Source organism: Jaculus jaculus, chromosome 3 (assembly GCF_020740685.1).
Source record: "Jaculus jaculus isolate mJacJac1 chromosome 3, mJacJac1.mat.Y.cur, whole genome shotgun sequence".
In the NCBI taxonomy this organism is placed as follows: Eukaryota; Metazoa; Chordata; class Mammalia; order Rodentia; family Dipodidae; genus Jaculus; species Jaculus jaculus.
The window spans coordinates 116,766,324-116,785,876 of NC_059104.1; the positions used below are offsets into that span (position 1 = coordinate 116,766,324).

The window sequence follows — 19,553 nt, forward strand, 5'->3', positions numbered from 1 at the left end:
GCCACTGCACAGTCCAGACACTTGTGTAACCTTGTTCATCTGGCTTATGTGGGTCCTGGGGAATTGAACCTGGTTCTTTAGGCTTCACAGGCAAGTGCCTTAAACATTAAGCAATTCCTCCAACTCTCAGATTCTACTTTTTAATTTAGTGAAATAATACTTTTTTCTACATAATGCCCTGAAAATATTTATTTTTAATTCTCAGTGAAAAGTGCTTTGATTATTTGTTAACATAGATGCCAAGTAATTTGACATTTTCTAAATAAACCAGTTCACTTAGCAAACAAATTACCCACCACTGGGATTTATGTTATTTGGAGGCTATCAGTAGAAAGTATGACAGCTTATCCTCTTATAAAGGGAAATCCCTAGGAAAATTAGTGAGGAAGAGCCTATGAATCAATACCTGCTTTATTAAAGCTCTGATTTACATTTGCATATAGATTTTATGCAATTGCATTTTAAAAAATCTTTATTGGCTTAAGAATAAGGGAATGTTAGAAACAAATAAAGCTAGCAATGCCTGATCCAATTTCATTATTTCAAAGGAAATGCCTTTAATGACAGAGTCACCTCCCCAGCCATAATTTCAGTATTTTTTAAAAGAAACAGAGCTGGAGAGATCACTTAGCAGCTAAGGCTCTTGCCTGTGAAGCCTAGGGACCCAGGTTCGATTCCTCAGTACCCACATAATGTGTCTGGAGTGCGTTTGCAATGGCTAGAAGCCCTAATTTTCTCCTATCTATCTGCCTCTTTCTCCCTTTCTCTCAAATAAATAAAAATGATAAAAAAATATTAAATGAAAGAAGGCAAATCTCTAAGCAAATTTTAAAAAGACAGAAAGAAACAAACTGAGGTTCAAAGTTTACACATAAGTTACCATGGTTATATTAGACCTGCCTGGGTAGGACTTGTGCTCAGTTTTAACATTATGTATTTCCTCCTTTTTTTGGTCATTTTCCCCTCTGCTTCCCTTCAAGGATGAGAACAGTTAAAATTATCATTTTTACTATGCAACTAACTAGCATTCACTCTAAATCCAGAATAAGAAAGTTGCTGTAAAAACCATGCAATAGGCTGGGTGTAGTAGTTCATGACTTTAATCCCATCACTAGGGAGGCAGAGATAGGTGGATCACCATGAGTTTGAGGTCACCCTGAGACTACATGGTGAATTCCAGGTCAGCCTGGACTAGAGTGAGAATCTGCCTTAAAAAAAAAAAATGCAATAGCTTTACTGAAGAGATATTTGCTATATCTGCTGTCACAGAACCCCTCTCCAGGTTCCTGGACAAACCCTTCACTTCATGGATTAACTTCTTATTGTCACAGTGATGACAGTATGCTACATGATAGCTAAGAGTCTGCAACTGCTGAGATTAAAGGCATGTCTCATCCATTCCTAAATGGAAATATTTTTTATGTGCTGCATTACCCAAAGAGTCAGTTAAATGATTAAAAAGATTTATTTCTACATGGTATATTTCTCCCTCCAAATATCAAATATGTGAGACGAGAAAAGACTACTTTGTCCTGTATGAAGTGTTAAAATTATAGACATAGGCCAAGAGTTCCCAACAATACCTGTGGCAGGAGAGGCACTCCATTCTTTAGCCAGCGGTAAGTGGGTCTGGGCTTTCCAGTGGCCTTGCATTCCCAATGCAGAGGGCTTCCGCTGTCTAACTGGGTATCATTCAGTTTTTCTACCCAGTGTGGGTATGCTGTAAACATTTAAGGAATAAAGAAAAGTAAATCATCACTTCAATACTGTTTCTACTTCAAAAGTGAAATGTAAAAAAAGACTCCATTTTCATTGATTTATTTTTGATTTTTAGAAATTTACATAACCATGGGTATTTGAAAGAACTCTATTTCTTCAACAAATCAACAAATAGGGCAACAAAGATATTTTTCTAATTTAAGATACTTGTAAATGATTTGAACTATACCCTTAAGAAAGAGAGAACATTTTAAAGTAGGTAGCTTGTTTCTCCCTAGAGTTTGCATAGTAGGGAGCTAGTTTTATGAGACATCCCATTTTTGAAACACTATAACAGCAAACCCAGGAAGAAGCAATGCAACAGACTCCGTTCCTGAGCATCCAAGTATCTACTTTGCTTTTCTTCTTGAATATTTTATTAATTATTTATTTGCAAGCAGAAGCAGGGAGGGAGGAAGGAAGGGAGAGAGAGAGAAAGAGAAAATGGGCACACCAGGTGCTCCAACCTCTACAAATGGACTCCAGACACATCTGGTTGTTGTTTTTTGTCCTACATAACCTGAGTGGTTTTGGAAAATTAATTTGTTAGTTCAAATAGTTAGTTAGTTTACTTGGTATAAAATTTTTCATTGACTCTAATCCTTCCAATATAATTTTTGAAATTAATCCTCCCAAAATTGTAACTGATAGTAATTACTTACCAAGAGATAGCGTTGTAACTATACAACCTTTAAGATAACTCACAGGGAGGTATCCCATCCCTATGTAGCACTGGAATGTTTAACAACATATGGCTTCTAGGAAAAACATCATTCACCCATGTAAGATTTTTTTTTTTCTTATTTTTCAAGGTAGGGTCTCATCCTAGCCAGCCTGACCTGGAATTCACTATGTAGTCTCAGGGTAGCCTTGAACTCATGGCAATTCTCCTACTTCTACCCCCCCCCCACCAAGCACTGGGATTAAAGGCTTGTAACACCATGCCCACCTAAATTTTTCATTAAAAATCTATTTGTAATTATATTTTTATTTAGCTTACAATGATGTAGGTTTCCTTATGGCCTTTCATACATAATTAGTTTTGGTTGACCCTTCCTTCTTTTCCCTATCTCCCTGCCTGACCTATCCCTACTTAAATCTTTTACTCTCAGCACTCCCTCTCTAATTTCAAGCCACATGTACTCCATTGTGCCCTCCTACCCTAAAGCTGCTTATGCCACCTCTCATGGCTCATTTGTAGCTTCCTGGCATCTATATCCATTCAATCCCACTTGAACACATATAGTAAATAATTCAAAGCCAGTATTCACATATGAGAGAGGAAATTCAATGTTTTATTTTTCTCTGGGCCAGCATACCTCATTCAGATCTCCCTAAGAGTTATAGGCAGTTAATGATGACTAGGATGGAGGGCTCATGTGCCTCACTGCTCCCCGAATCTCTTAACAGTCAATGGTTGCCGGAGTGAGACTTTTTATTTATTTATTTATTTTTTAGTAGTATAGTTATCCTCCCAAACACTGAAGTTATCTAGTGTTGTGGTAAATAGTCTTCACACACTTGCTCATTTAAACAGCATGTATCCAACTCATTGGGACACACACACACACACACACACACACACACACACACACACACACACACCATGAAAGTAAAATGGGGGTAGGCTAGTTGGGAAGGTGAAGAGAGAGGAAATATCTTTATAGGAGGGGCATAAGAGAAGTTAAAGGGAGGCAAAAAGATGAAAATATATTATATACATGCAGGAAATGACCTAATCATTTAGAAAATATATAAAACAAAAATTAATTAAGCAAAAATATAAAAATCAGTGTTTTTCTTCACTATCCAATATATAAAACAAAAAATATTTAAAGAAAGTAATTATTTGTCGACATACATACATTTTAAATAAGCAACAAATATGAACTGGATTTATATTTTTCTTTACTGCAAATTATTTTATCTGTGTTACTCTGGATTTCAGTCAATCATTCATGTATTCATTAATCTCAGGTTAGGTAATTCTCAATCTGAGAGGTTTAGAGACCCAGAACCAGCTATATTCTACACTTAAAAAGTTTGTGAGATGGTACTGTCCACATTTGGGTGCAAGGGGTGGGGGTTCTTCCCTCCCAAGTTAAAACTTTCTGGAATATCCCACACAGATGAGCTCAGAGGTGTGTCTCCTAGCCGATTCCTAATCCAGTCCAGTTACATTCTGTTATTCAAATTGGAACACTGTAAGCTATGCTTCAGATGACTTGGCATAGTGTTTCAAAGAATGATTCCCACCATTGTGCCATTCTTCCAAAGTCAGCCACTTTACAGTTACATGACATATGTATGGCATGCCCTGCCTAGGACAGGTGACTGAGAGGAGTAATCATAAATTCCAGTTTCATTTTTAAGATTGCCATGTTCTTTTCTACCATATTTTGCCATATTAATTCATTCTGTGCAAGACTCTTATAATCCACATGTACCAACTACTGTTGCCAAGCATGCATTCTCATTTCTTCACACTATTACTCCACACAGAATGTTCTACTTCTCTTAATTGCCTGTTTTAATTCTACCTATAGTTCCAGATTTGGCGTAAATTAAGTAAAGTATATTAATTCTATCTCCACAGGTAAGTTGTCTGGACTTCCTTTGGGCACCTATAGTTCTTATTCTTTTGGAAGATTATCCCTTACTACTCTTCTATTGCTGATTTAAATTGCTACTAAAAATTTTAGTTAGTTCTAGTTTAACAACCAAATAAATAATGAGATAATTTATTTTATAGTTTATAGTTTGTAGAAATTATCAGATATGTAGAAATTAATTTAAAATATTGGTTTATGAAGCTTATGAGAGCTTAAAATTTTAATGACATCTTTAAGTTACAAAGAAAGCAATGGTAAAATATAAGGATAAAATAGATCGTCATCTCAAGAAAAAATTAAAAAATTCAAAGTTTCTGCAAACATAATCTGCATTACTTTACGGAGTCTAATGAATTTGTTATAGGAATTGAACAATGATCAATACCCTTACCATGAGTTATTCCTGCTTTCCTTCTTTACTCATATGGTTTTGGACATCATTCTACCTGTAATGCTTGCCTGAGAACTCAAATATATGTGTCACAATGTCAGTATACTAGCAGCCTGACGTCTAGTGAATGGGATGAAATGGAATAGTTATTTGAATTCACCCTACCAACAATGTTTCAGTAAAATCATCTGCTGCCTTGCCCATAAGTTAAAAATTCTAACAATTTATCAGTTCTTGACAAGAAAAAGAAAAATATGTTTTCATATCTTCCTGTTTTGAACTCTGAGAGTTCCTAGTTTATAAATCTTTGTGACACAATATACAACACATTTAGAACTTAGACATTGCATTGATATCTATATCACAAGATAGCTAAAGGAACTCTGAAACAGGACAAATTGGTGATGGATGGTACGGGCTGTACCCCTAAATACCATTTGCAATTAGTCTTTATAAATTGCTTGGTAACTGACCTAACACCTTTCAAGCAAGTTCATACAAATATGTACACAGACATGCACACAAATATGTATACACACAGACATCAACACAAATGAAATGTGGGTAATAGTTCATGTTAAAATTAAGTCCAACTCCACACTGAAGAAACAAATTCATCACCACTGCATAAGCATCAAAGATATTTATGTTTATGAATTATCATTTTATAATATGCCTGGACAATATAGTTATTTTTAGTGGAAGATCAGCTATACATTTCCCTATATATTTTAGTTTGTTTTGTTTTATTGAGGTAGGGACTTACTCTAGTCTATATAGTCTCAAGGTTGTCTCAAACTCATGTGCTCCTCCTACCTCTGTTCCCCAAGTGCTGGGATTAAAAGCACATGCCATAATACAATATATATATAAATACATATATATATATCTTGAAATTATATATATTATTATATTATATATATAATATATATAATTATATATATAATATATATTATATATAATATTATATATATAATTTCAAGATATATATATATATGTATATATATATAATTTCAAGATATTCCATAAACTTCTAATTTAATATTATGATGTGATCCATACCATAAAAGATGATGTATAATGGCACTGAAAGATATAAAAAAAAATTTTAAGAAAACACTGGGAGTTAACCTGAATTTGCTTGAATCCACAAAATAAAAAAGACAGCATAGCACTCAAAAGTTCTTAGGACAACAAAATTATTTGTGATAATAACTAACTTGTTAATAGGAATGTGAGGTCAGCATACACCACAGATTGTTCTGTGTGGTGGAGAATCTGACTTTTCCACACAATGAAATCCCAGGTTTGGGGTGTATTTAAAATAAACCTGGTAACTCCTTTTATTTGGCTTGTGTCAGGCTACCTCTTTCCAGCCCTAGAAAACTGAAGATGCATATGATACATTAAACCTGGAAGCTATTAGAACTTTGCCAGATGCACTGTATATTACAACTATTTATATAACACATTGGAACTTAAGGATAGTCTCTGGGTTCCATTTTTTAAAGCACTAAACAGATGTGCAGAAAGAAAAGTGTTCCTTATTATCTCCTATCATTAGGAATTCTATAACCCTCTATTGATAACTCCTAAGCATTATTTGCCTCCTTCATTGATCTTGTATTTTAAATATTGAGACATCAACATATTTTATCCACATAGATCAATTTTAGTGTTATGACTCTCAGCTGTGGGACAGTGAGAGATAATGTAGTATGTTGGAAAGATGATACAATTGGGGATAAAAATAGGTTAAAGTCCCAATGCTATGTTGTCCTTGCTGTAATAGGTGGTTGGAAATGAGCTCCTTAGCTTAAAGAGTCTCTGTTGTAAGCTGTAGATTGTAATTCTAACTTCAGTATGTTACTATGATTGCATGTAATATATTTCATTGAATTCTCACCCCATATCCATTGTCCACATACAGTTTTTACTTCGTTTTCTAACATACATGCACTATCATTTTCAAAACAATAGAATACAAGGTAAGAATTTGTTTTTCTCTCTGGAAAGAAAGTTATGACATTGCTTATGGATGTTATAAATCAGGAGTCAATCATCTTATGCCATTATGCCTAAATCTGTATGTATTCTCATAGCTAGACCGTCTTTGAAAATCCAAGCATAGTTAAACGTAATTGTGAATAACTAAAAAAGAGATGATGAGAATTAGCAGCAAGAATTTCAGTGCATCAGTTTTCACTAATGTAAAACATAATAAGTAGGAATAATCTTTCCTCCAAGATACATGGCTCTGGTGAGGTGATGGCTGAAATCTAGTTGCCATTCTAAGTTGGATTCTGTTCTACTGCTACTATTTACTTTGGTCAAATCAAGCTTCTGCCACATATATATTATATAGTAACACACAACTACGTGTGTGTGTGTGTGTGTGTGTGTGTGTGTGTGTGTGTGTTTGGGTATGTGAGTGTGGGTGCATGTATACTATAGCACTTGTGCAGAGGTCAGAGGACAAAGTTTTAGGTTCATCTTTGGCTTTCATTTTGTTTGAGGCATGGAATCTCATTTTTCTTTACAGCTCCTTTCACTAGCTTCTGGGAAGCTCTTCTGTCTCAGCTTCCCTTCTTCCTGTACACTTCCCTGGCTTCCTGAAGGCTAACACATCTTCAGGCTTTTATATAAGGTCTAATGGTCTGAACTTAAGGACTTAGAGTTAAGTCACAAACACTTCATTCATTGAGCCATCTCTTCAGCCCTCTCCCACTTCCTTTTACCTGGACCTGTGTAGTTTCTTACTATCTGTAGATAGGATGTCCTCATATCCCAAAAGGAAATCCATGACTAGATAGATTGCTCAGTGGTTAAGTTAATTCCTTGAAAAGCCATACTACCCTGGTTTGAATCCCCAGTACCCATGTATAACCAGGTTCACAAAGCAGCTCATATGTCTGGGGTTCATTTGCAGGGGCAGGAGGCCCTGGTTTGCCCATATTCATTCTCCCTCTTTCTCTCTCTGTCAAATAAATAAATATATTTTTTAAAGAATCCAAATGACTAAGAGTTACCGTGGATGACATGTGTGAAGTACTGGCAGTGTACACTGTGTGTGTGCACCACAAGCTCTTGACAATTACTAGTTCTTGTACTTTATTTTCAGCCTCTCCTTGTTTGCCTCAAACTGAACCCAAGAAATTGATGTGTGCATACATGAAAAAATCATTATAATGGTATAGAATCTTAATAAAATTATTTAACACTTTCCAAGCATCATATATACTACTAGAAAACAGCAACAAAAACAATGTTTAGCTTAAAAAATGTTTACTATTAAACTACAAATATTAGAGCTTAGTAAAATTTCTGAAGATATTATGTAGGGTTTTAAGAGTAAGAATAGCTATGATGTTACCTAATGTCAGTAATAAAATTATACTTCTTTATTGGACATTAATAAATGTACAACTTGCTTTTCTTCTAAGAATTCTGGTTACAGGTAATTTTTAATGTTTACATATACTCTACATAGTAAATACAAATTAGCTAAAGGATTTGGCTCTTCAGCAGTGGTTTGTAACACTTGATTCAGGAAAGAATTAGATAAGTTAATAATCTGTATGTATTTTTTAATTACCAGAGAATGGTCCTAGGAAATAAACTTATTTTTGAGTATGTAAACTTTGAATGACATATAAAGAAACTGATAGTTACCTTGAAAAAAATATTTGTGTGTATTGGATTTTACATGATGCTATCTATACAAAAGAAGCATACTTTTAATTAATTCTTCATTTTTATGTAGAAAGTACTCAATGTACTATTCAACTTGCATTTTTAGTCTGACTATCAGGCCTAAAGTCTCGTGGTTTGCTGAAGATACTTACTGTATATTTGTAACTGCCCACGAAAAGAGTTTTTTCCCCGGGAGTTTTCAGCTGTGCATTCATACACGCCAGCGTCATCCAGCTGCACATTTGGGATCTCCAGCACTGCCTGCGATTTCCGCAGACGCGACTTACCAGGAATATAGCTGTTAACCTTCATCCATGTGATTGTTGGAACAGGGCTGCAGTGGAAAGTAAGAAACACTGTTAATGTACTTTCTGCTATTAGAAGCATAGATTCAGTTATCTGGTAATTTAAGCACTTAATAGGCTGAGTGCAATAAAATGTAATCACAATTAAGGACCATGTGCTTGGTGATATACTCTACTTTTCATGTGGATCACAGGATCAGTTGTTAGATATTAGAGGAGAATTTCTTTTTCTACATAATTCAAAAAAGCAATCCAGAGATTATATACTTTGTAGTTTTAAGTTTTATGTAACAAAGGTAATTTAGTGAACTTGCTCATATAAACTTGCAGCAGTGAATCAAACAAAAGGTGAGAAAGGATGCATTGAGAGCTGTTTCTGTTTCCCCCTTTAGCAAATCTGTTATTTCTGTGACAACAAATTTGGTTTGCATGTCATTTCTCAGTGTCTATAAGACATATATTTACTCATAATAACTTACTTTTTGTTTTTTATAAATGTTAGAATCATACATTTTTTCTTATTATTTAAAGGTTTGCTTCAATAAATATTGGCATGATTTATTCTCATTAATTTTAGGATATTATTCCTTTGCAAAAATCCAACATAGTCTCTCTCCGTCATAATTACGCATTCAAATGAGTTTGTTTTTCTTCTTTTTTTCCACTTAACCTGCGAGAAATAGTCTAGCACTTGCAGTGTGTATTATAGTTTCTGCAGCAGACAATCACAAAAATGAAAATTAATAGATCAAGGAGGATTCCCATTTAATAAGTCTTGTCAGATTGTCCATAATCTAGTAGCAGCCCTGTGCCTAACAGCAGTGTATAGTATGTTATCCTTATGTCCTTGGTAGCATGATGTGTGATGAATTTCTTTAAATTTTGTCAGTACAGATGGACAAAATGTGGTACTTTATTACTTAGTAAATGTTTGCCTGAACTCCAAGAATATTGAACATCTTTTCATAATTATACTTTTTAATACATTGACATTCCAATTAACTGCTTATATAGTATTTTATTTTGTTTTTAATTTGCCTCTGTGTATTATTTAATTTCATATAATGCTTTGTGCATAAGGGGTATTACACCTTTTGTGTTAAGAACTATTCTTCCTCATTGCATGGTAGGCTTTTGATGACATTGCAATTGAATCTTATAAATACTTTTGAGGACGAAAATAAATACCATGATAATTTCCTTCCTGACCTCTGAAATTTTCAAAGCTCAAGCTTATGATTTGTTTTGCAGAGCTTTGGAAGTATTTAAAAATTGCTTTCAAATATTTGGATTTTATCCATGTAGATTATATTGATATTTTCCAGTGAGACTGAAACTATAATTAATTATTTTAGCATCATTAAATAAGGAACACACATTGGCCCATAACAGCTGAAATACAGCCTTTGCTATCTGACTGGTTCTTATATGCTTGAATCTGTTTCAGTCTTTTCAGATCTCCTCAACTCATTATTGGCATCTATAGTTCATGCAATACATGCTCCGGACTTAATATATTTTCCCTCTTTGATTTTCAGTGACTTTTTCCATAGCTCCTGACCCACAAACACATCTCAGTGTTTTCAATCATATCTGTGAAAATCTTGCTAATCCCCAGTGACCCATTCTAAATGCCTTTTCTCCAGCCAAACTTTTATCTTTTTATCCAGCTACACTATTTTTATCCCATTTAAATAATAAAGCACTTTGTGTGTCTTATGTGCATATAGAAAAGTGTCATGCACCATAAATTCTAAGGGTAGGATTCTTTTAAAAAGAAATTTTAGTAAAACATAATTTTCATTAAAGGAATGATAGCAATATCATTATCATAAGCAGTAGTTTGATACCTGTCTTTGAAAACCTGATTTGTTTGCGAAGGAATTAAAATATAAAATTAAATTGCTGAGTCATAGTTGTAAACTTTTGTTGCCTCCTTAAGTACAAGCATCCAACATCTAGAATGGTTAAATGTTGTTTTCTAGCATCACTAATGCTTCTGTATAGTTTGCCATTCTTTTTATATAAACCACAATTGGTGATATTTTTGTTTGTACTTTTTGCACCTGTATTTATTGGCAATATTATTGATAGCTTTTTCAAATTCTTTGTGCATATACTTACTGGCTAGTGAGGGTTTGGTTTGAATGTCACTAGGATTGTGACATGTCATAGTGATGGATAACAACTTAGTAAACAGGCCAAATTATTTCTATCAAATACCTTATATATCATCTTAAAGAGTAAAAAAGTTGTGTTTTCCTAAGAATAGTGATGAGATTCTCACATACAAAATACTTATCTGGGTTCGCCACCAGTAATGTCAGCAATGTAGTTTTATGTCTAGGCTTACTGGCTTTGATGGTTGTGTTCAAATTTCTGTCTGTGTCAAACTTGATAGTTGGTGGTTTATTAGAAAATCAATGATTTTATTCATTATTTCAATGTTGTGGCAGCAGTAAGCACATAAATAATAATTTTTCTAGATTAATAATTTCTTGGGGCTGGAGAGATGGCTCGGCAGGTAAAAGCATTTGAAATGCAAGCATGAGGACCTGAGAGGGCCTGAGACTAGCTGAATTTGATTCCTAGCAAACATGTAGAGTCAGGCATAGTCTCATAGTCCAATCCCATAGTGGGCAGAGATAACAGAATTGGTAGGGCTTATTCGTTAGCCAGTCTGACAAAAAAGGGACAGTTCCAGGTCCAGTGTGAGACTCTTTATCAAGAAAACAATATGAAAGAGAAATAGAGGACATGTGGAATTCTCCTCTGGTTTCCACATGCATGCACGTGGAGCATAAGAATCTGTGCACATATGTACGTACACTACACATCACTCATAATATATATATATGCATATATATGTATATGTATACACATGCATACATACATATAAACATACACATACATTATTTCTCTTTAATCATCTAGATAGTAGTAATGATGTCTGGGCTTCATTGCCACATTTCCTGGTTAGAAAGTAAGCTTTATAAATACATCTTTTTTAAAAAAGATTTCGTTATTTCAGTTCTTTCAGTTATAAAAATTAAAAAGGTTGAAGTTATTACAATCTCTATTAAGATGCCATTGTTCAAATAAAATAATTTAAGTGCCTGGCATAGAGTAATTAATAAATAGGATTCTAGTAATATGATCATGATCTTTGTATCTGCTTCATCATTTTAATGGTTTTAATGATGTTTTCTTGTTTTTGCAAGAAGTGACATTATACATTTATTGTTTAGGAACAAAGATCTGTAGAAAACCTGTGGGAAAATATGAACTGTGGGGCTGGAGAGATGGCTTAGCGGTTAAGCGCTTGCCTGTGAAGCCTAAGGACCCGGGTTCGAGGCTCAATTCTCCAGGACCCACATTAGCCAGATGCACAAGGAGGCGCACGCTTCTGGAGTTTGTTTGCGGTGGCTGGAAGCCCTGAAGTGCCCATTCTTTCTTTTTCTCTCTCTGCCTCTTTCTCTTTCTGTCACTCTCAAATAAAGAAAAAAAGAATATGAACTGTATATAAGGATGGTTACTTCCTGATTTTAGTTACAGAAGGAAAATTCTAACATGAAAACGGTCTGTTTAAGGTCTGTTTTATTTATTTAAGGGAAAATAAAGCCTTCTATCTATGTGTGATATAAATTTAAAATTTTACTTTTAGATAACATTTTGTTGACTATATCATCATAATATTATTTAATGCCATTCGTAATTCTAAATCAACTTAACTATGCATAAAATCATATCTTCTCCATAGTATTTGTGCCTTGTAGCAAAAATCCTACATTACTAATACATGTCAAGCTTGTGTGCTTGAAGCAGAAATATGGCCCTTGAACTTGCTTCTTTTTCTATCTACTCCACAAAAAGATTGCTACTCCACATGATCTCGTTGATCTGTGTGGTGAAAAGAGGTGTGTTAATTTCCTTCTCTCATCAGTACTTCTCAGAGGCTGTTACATTCCAAAAGAATTTGTTTTGTATTGTGATTAAATTACTCTCTGGAAATGCTTACAGAACTTACTATTAATCTTCTAGTTTGAATTATAAAAATAAAATCTTCAATAATATTTTTTACTTTGAATTATCTTTCCTTTCAATACTCCTCTTGAGTTTATCTTACCATTTTCACTTTTCTTAAGTTTTTGTGTAATGAATCACTTTGACTTGATCTTTTCCCACATGGAAAATAGTTACATTTATTTCTTTTCTTTTTTTTTTTTTTTTTTTTTTTTTTTTTTTTACTAGTTTTCTATTCTGCATGTACAGGCAGTTTGATACCATTATTAGGCTCATCTGTGACCTACCCCCTCCCCATTGGCCCCTCCTTTTTGAGGTATATGGGTCGTGCATTGTTATAAAGATTAGATAGGCACAGTTTTCCTGACCTTCCAACCTCAGTCTTCTAAGTTAGGGACTCAGCTGATATTTTCTTCTTCATATTTAATACTGGTAACTTGAATTTCATTGTTTTATACATTTATCCTATCTATAGATATGTTCTAAAATCTAGATTTGAGTTTCATTTTTCTATAGAAGTGCTTAGTAGTGACCTTTTAAAATATTTTATTTATTTATTTGACTTAGAAAGAGGGAGAGAGAGAAAGAGAGAGAGAGAGAGAGAGAGAGAGAGAGAGAGAGAGAGAGAGAGAGAGAGAGAGGGGTAGGTGCACCGGGGCTCCCAGCCATTGCAAACAAACTCCAGACACTTGTGCCCCTAGTGCATCTGGCTAACTGGAGTCCTGGGCAATGGAACCTGGATCATTTGCTTTACAGGCAAATGCCTTAACCACTAAGGCAGCCCTCCAGCCCAGTAGTGACTTTTGATGTTTCACATCATATATATATATATATATATATATATATATATATATATATATATATGTATTACACAATTGATTACATTATTATATTTATTCCTGCCTTTTCTGATTTATTCTTGATAATTTGGAAATATAGCTATATTTTGAATTTCCCAATATTTGGTGATTGTTTTCAAGCATCCATCTGATATTGATATAAATTGTAACTTTGTTATAATTGAAAAGCATAGCAAAACATTTTTCAGTGTTTGAACTGAGTTCAATGTTTTTATGGTTCAACATATGGTTTATCTTGGAAACGACTCCATGTGCTGAGAAGTACATTCTGCAGCTGGTGTTGATATGTTAATCATGTTCTACAAATATCAATTAGGTCAAGTCGGTTAAATGTTTGCACTAATGTGTTCTGTACTTTTTTGATTTCCTTCTAGCATTTGATAAATGACTAGCTAAGAGAGTTACTTTATTGATTTTCTGTTCTGGGGTTCCAATAATTGATCATTATTGTAGAAGGATGTTCAATTCTTGGCTGCAATAGATAAATTTTCAATTTCTCCTTCAGGTACTTTTGCTTCATGTATTTTAAATTAAAGCTCAATGAATAGGCGCATATATACACTTGAGATTTTCGGTGCTGGCTTGAGAAATTGAAACCTTTATGTCTGCCTCTTGGGACACATTCCTTGTAATAAAGTATACTCATTATAATATTAATTTTGTCAGCTATAGTTCTCCATTCATTTTGTATATGTGATAGTTTTAAACTGTGCAGCATGTAATATTAAGATGGTCCCTCTCTCTCTCTCTCTCTCTCTCTCTCTCTCTTTCTCTGTCTCTCTCTTTCTCTTCATTTACTCTGTAGTCTAGATTGTCAGCAAACTTGATATCCTTTGCCTTCACCTCCAAAGTGTTATGCTTATGGGATAATACATCCATGCCCAGCATGTCTTTTCAACTCTGTTAGAACTGGTGCTTTATGTGGTATTGGTTTTTATCTTCTTGCTTAACATGCATATATGTAAATATGTGTATATATATCCATATGTATATCTTCATATTTAAAGGGAGTTAATTGCTAATAGCATATTATAGGCCCTTGCTTCCTAATCCATTATTTATTTATTTATTTATTTATTTATTAGAGAGAAAATCAGAGAATGGGTGCAGCAGGGTCTCCAGCCACTGCAAACAAACTCCAGATGCATGTGCCACCTTGTGCATCTGGCTTGCAGGGGTTCTGGGGAACTGAATCTAGGTCCTTAAGCTTTGCAGGATAGCTTCTTAACTACTAAGCAATCCCTCCAGCCCTTCCAAACCCATTCTGACATTTATGTGCCATTCATATGAGTAGAAATTAACAATAATTATAATTGCCTGTGCTTGGTAATGATACCAAGTATAACCCAAGTGATTTGGTAAGTCAAACAGGATAATTACTCATCAACTCTATTGTTTTAGTTGTCCTCTTCCATTACCTTTATGTTGGGTTTTTAAATTAATTTCTTGAAAATTTTTATTAGTTTGTTAATAACAGTTCTCCATTCTTTCTGTATATGTGATTATTTTAAGGTTTTCAGCATGTATCTGATCCTGTTATGTTTACCTCTTTTCCTCTCATATTTTGTAAATTTTGTCTTATACATTATTTCTGTATAATTTATAAACCTGTTACATATTCCTATTGCAATTTTATTTGGAGAACAAAGTAGAAAATCAAAATATTAGACATGACAAATAGTAAATATGTTTCATATTTACACAATATTTAAAAACATGTCTTTTTAAAATTTATATATAGATATTAAAATTTCCTAATAGTATAATTTTCCTTAAACTAAAAGCACTTTTTAATATTACTTTTACTGTTGGCTATGATACTAATAATTTCAAATTTTTCTTTTATATGAAAATGTCTTTAATTTCCTTTTTAAAAAAATATTTTATTTTTATTTAGTTATTTGAAAGAGAAAGAGGGAAGGAGGGTGAGACACAGAGAGAGAAAGAATGGGTTCCCCAGGGCTTCCAGCCACTGTAAACAAGCTCCAGATGCGTGTGCCCCCTTGTGCATCTGGCTAATGTGAGTCCTGTGGAATCAAACCTGGGTCCTTCAGCTTTTCAGGCAAATTCCTTAACCGTTAAGTCATCCCTCTAGCCCATAATTTTTTTTTTTTAAATATTCCAAGGGCACCATTTTCTTGTGTTTAATATGCCTGTTTCATTGGGCTGTGAGGATCTTTGGACTTAAGTTTTACACCATTGTGAGTAACTTGTTCTTAATCTTTAGCTTTTTGCCACTTCACTTTTGGAACTAAATTTTCATAGACCTTATTTAACTTAATGCTTCCCTAGAAATCGATTAGGCCCAATTGAATTTTTTTTCTATATTAACTACATTTTACAAGACTTTACATTAGCCTGCCTTCAAAATTATTAGACTATCTTCTACAGTATCTAGCCTAATGTGAACCCAATCTTGTACATATTTCATTAGAGTCAATTAAATAAAAACTTCATAAGTTCAATTTTAAAAGCAATTTTATTTTCTTTCTTGACTGTGTTGATAACTTTTTATCTTTATAAATGGCAGAATTAGTCATGACTATAGGAAGGTATGCTATCTTCAGGTTGCAGAACCTTGGGAGGCTGATGGTGTAATTCAGATTGAGTTAGGGGGCTGGGAGCCAGGCCAAAGACAGCACATCTCAATCTAAGGCCAATGCCTAAGAAATGAAGTCTGCTAGTGTAAATTTCCAAGTATATGGGTTAAAAAAGCTGGAAGTATACTTTGTGCTCCAATGAAGTACAGTTCCCCCCTTCCTTTCACTCTGTCTGAGCACCGAGTGAAGTGAATGCACACTCAGATGCCCACCTGCTCTCATATGCTTAACAGGCTATTGGCACTTTGCATGCTTTAGATTTCATAATATCTGCAGCAAATAACCAGAAACATCACGGAAAGTGCATGTTTTCCTTTCATTAGTATTTGTATAGGATGATAATTTGATGTTTTTATTCCTCCATTTTTTTGTTATTGAATTTGTATGCTTAACACTTATTTTAAATACTGCCATCTGAATTGTAAGCATTTTTGCCTCAGGAAATATTTCATAGCATTAGTGAAATGGTCAAATAATTATTTAGAAAGATTTCTACACATGAGCTATTATTAAACAAAATAGAGAGCCTAAGCCTGTTGTCAGTGCTAATATTTCATAGGCATTTTGATAATAACATTTTACTCACTTTTTTGTGTATGACAACTAAAAGAAAAGCCAAAGGTTGTTTTCTGTTTTCAAATAACTTGCTTGACTCATTCATATATTTGGAGCATTTGGTGTTTAAATATATATGTGAGAGCAAAATAAAGTTTTTATGTATTTAATTTAATATCATCCTAAACACATTTCACCATCACAGTGATCTGAATGGGGGATTGTTGCTCTAAAACAGCTTGATTTAGGCTCCAGTGGAGAAATGGGAGAAACTGTCAGTTTTAGAAATTAAGCAAAGAACAGTTAGTGTTTCCCTAATGCAGATCTGTTGTGTACAATAACCAATTCAGCAGAGAGAGGATGGGGCTTTTAGGCTCATGACCTACTATGAATCATGTGGCTCAGAAATATCTATTTACATCAGAAGATTATATGACGTTACACTGAGATTCCAGCACTACTTTTCCTGACTCATTGGCAAAATGACAGGATAAAAAGTGACTCCAAATATACTTCTAGAAAGTAAAAGCAGTGGGTGAACTTTGCTTATAGTTGAAGTCATTAAAGACATTTTTAAAGATCATTTTTATATACATGATGAAGTAATGTGTAGAATCTGTCAAGGCAGAAACAATACTTAGCTGTAAAGATTTAATGATTTCAGAGGAAAGTACTCCCCAATCGCAAATCACCATTCCGAGACAAATTGTAGGGCTGTCTAAAGGATCTTCCTACTTGCCTTGCATAAGTCACAAGTGAGGCATGAATTTTACATCTGATGTGAAAATATACACAGTTATGGCTCCTTTGTGACTTATACAAAAAAAGAGAAGGAAACCTTGTATATCTTTGACAGAAACTGAACAAACCAGGTTTTATAACTTTTCTCTAAGAAAGCACATAAAATGTCATCATAAAAAAGCTATGGAGCCAAAAGATTTCTTTTTTTTTCTTTTATGATCCTGTAGTTCCAAAAAAAGTTGGGGGGATTCAGTTGGCAATGTGGGTAATGACCGTTATCTACATATTAGGTAAAATTTTTAAAGGCAAAAATTTCCTCTTTAACGTTTTGAAAACTTTGGCGGAAGTAGGCAGTGAAATTGATGTGGGGTCTTCCTTAAAATGGAGATGCTTGAAGGTCTATCCCTTGAGGTAAATGGACACTGACTGTCACAGCCTCCAAATGAGTGCTCCAATTGGCCGTTAAAGAAAGAAATTAACTGCATCTAACATGAGCACAAACCTCAGATCTCTCTGTTTAATGACTCCTGACTCAAAATGTATGATTGCATTCTAAACTCACAGCTTCCCATGGCATTAGTTCTGCTAAGGACTTAAGAGTTACTTTAATTATCTTAGACAAATAATTTAATTTAGTTACAAAATCTTAGTGATCTCTGTGAGATCATGTTTAACTATGACTTTTACGTTTTTACCACTGCAAAAAAAAAAAAAAAGTTATCTTTTATTCCACTTGAAAAAGCTACATGGTGGAGAGAGCAGTTATCACAGGCCAGCAACCATGTCACATGTAGAAGTAGTTAAACAGGTCCTGTCCTCAGATGTGATCTGCCTAGCTGCTTCTTATTCTCCAAATGAGAGGAAACCCTTGAATCTGGAAAGATGAGGAGAAACCAGGATCATAACATGTAAACTCCCTTCACCAAGAAATACAGCTAAGAAGCTACATCTGCAGACAGCTCAAGGAAATTTCTGGAATATTTATTCATTCAATCACTCACTCAACAGTTATGTTTAATGTATGTACAATGTGCTGGGCTTAAAAACAGACCTTAGAATTATAGTTGTGTAAATAACTGCTGTGAAATTCAAGACTTAGTTAAGAAATAAATTAAAGAGTAGATGGCATGACTGAAAGAATGTATATCACTAGAGGCAGTCCGTCTAAGCAGTCTGGTTTAACCAATGATTTTGTTCATAAGTGAGTAATGAGTAGATTGTATCCATGCAAAGAGAATCACTGAAGAATCAAGAGCATTATCTGATTTCTGGAGTCCTGAGAAAAAATGATGCATTTGAGCATTGGAAATATTTTGAATATGATTAGTGCATGATTAAGAGTGGTCAGTGATAGAGGGAGCTAAAGAGGAAGGTGGGTGTGTATAGAGAATGTCATAAAAATCATTTTTAAGAGTTTCATTTGTTTCACAATGGTTACTGAAAAATCTCTAAAGTGAGATTTGAGAGAAAAATTCTTATATTTAAGATTAGAACAGTGTTTAGTAAACTTTTTCTTATGGAGAGAGTAAGAGAGCATGCCAACATGCTAGTCTTGTGATCAGATGGTCTCTTGCAAGTGCTCATTGCTGCTATTGCTAATAGAAACAGCTTCTGATGATGCATCAGCAGATGGGCAGTCCTGTGCTCCAGGATGGCTTAGTTCCATAAAACAGGAGAGCAGCACATGATCCACAGCTTGTAATTTCCTGGATCAGATCATGCTAGGATAGCTAGGAGAAAACCCTGGACTTAATTAAGCAAAATTAAAATCAGGGAACAAAGTGGGATTTTCCCATTGGAAAATCAGCAATTACTTTGGTTTAGGCAACTGTAACTAGGTAGAATTAAGAAACTGATATTTGGGCTGGAGACATGACTCAAGTGATTAGGGCACTTGGCTCCAAAGTCTAAGGACCTGGGTTTGATTCTCCATGTAAAGCAGCTAGATGCACAGTGCATATGCATCTGGAGTTTGTTTCCAGTGGCTAGAAGCCCTGGCATACCTAATCTCTCAC

The 19,553-nt window shown here is 34.2% G+C and overlaps 1 protein-coding gene across 3 annotated transcripts in view; it reads right to left on the minus strand.

The window, feature by feature from the left end:
- Cntn5 (contactin 5) overlaps window positions 1-19,553 on the minus strand; it is a 1,203,203-nt gene that overhangs the window by 261,547 nt on the left and 922,103 nt on the right. For all 3 annotated transcript variants that reach the window (XM_045146290.1, XM_045146292.1, XM_045146289.1), the window contains 2 exons: window positions 8,607-8,788; window positions 1,584-1,720 (listed from right to left, as the gene is read on the minus strand). In XM_045146290.1, the coding sequence (XP_045002225.1) occupies window positions 1,584-1,720; window positions 8,607-8,788 (319 nt within the window). The remainder of the gene's footprint in view (window positions 1-1,583; window positions 1,721-8,606; window positions 8,789-19,553) is intronic.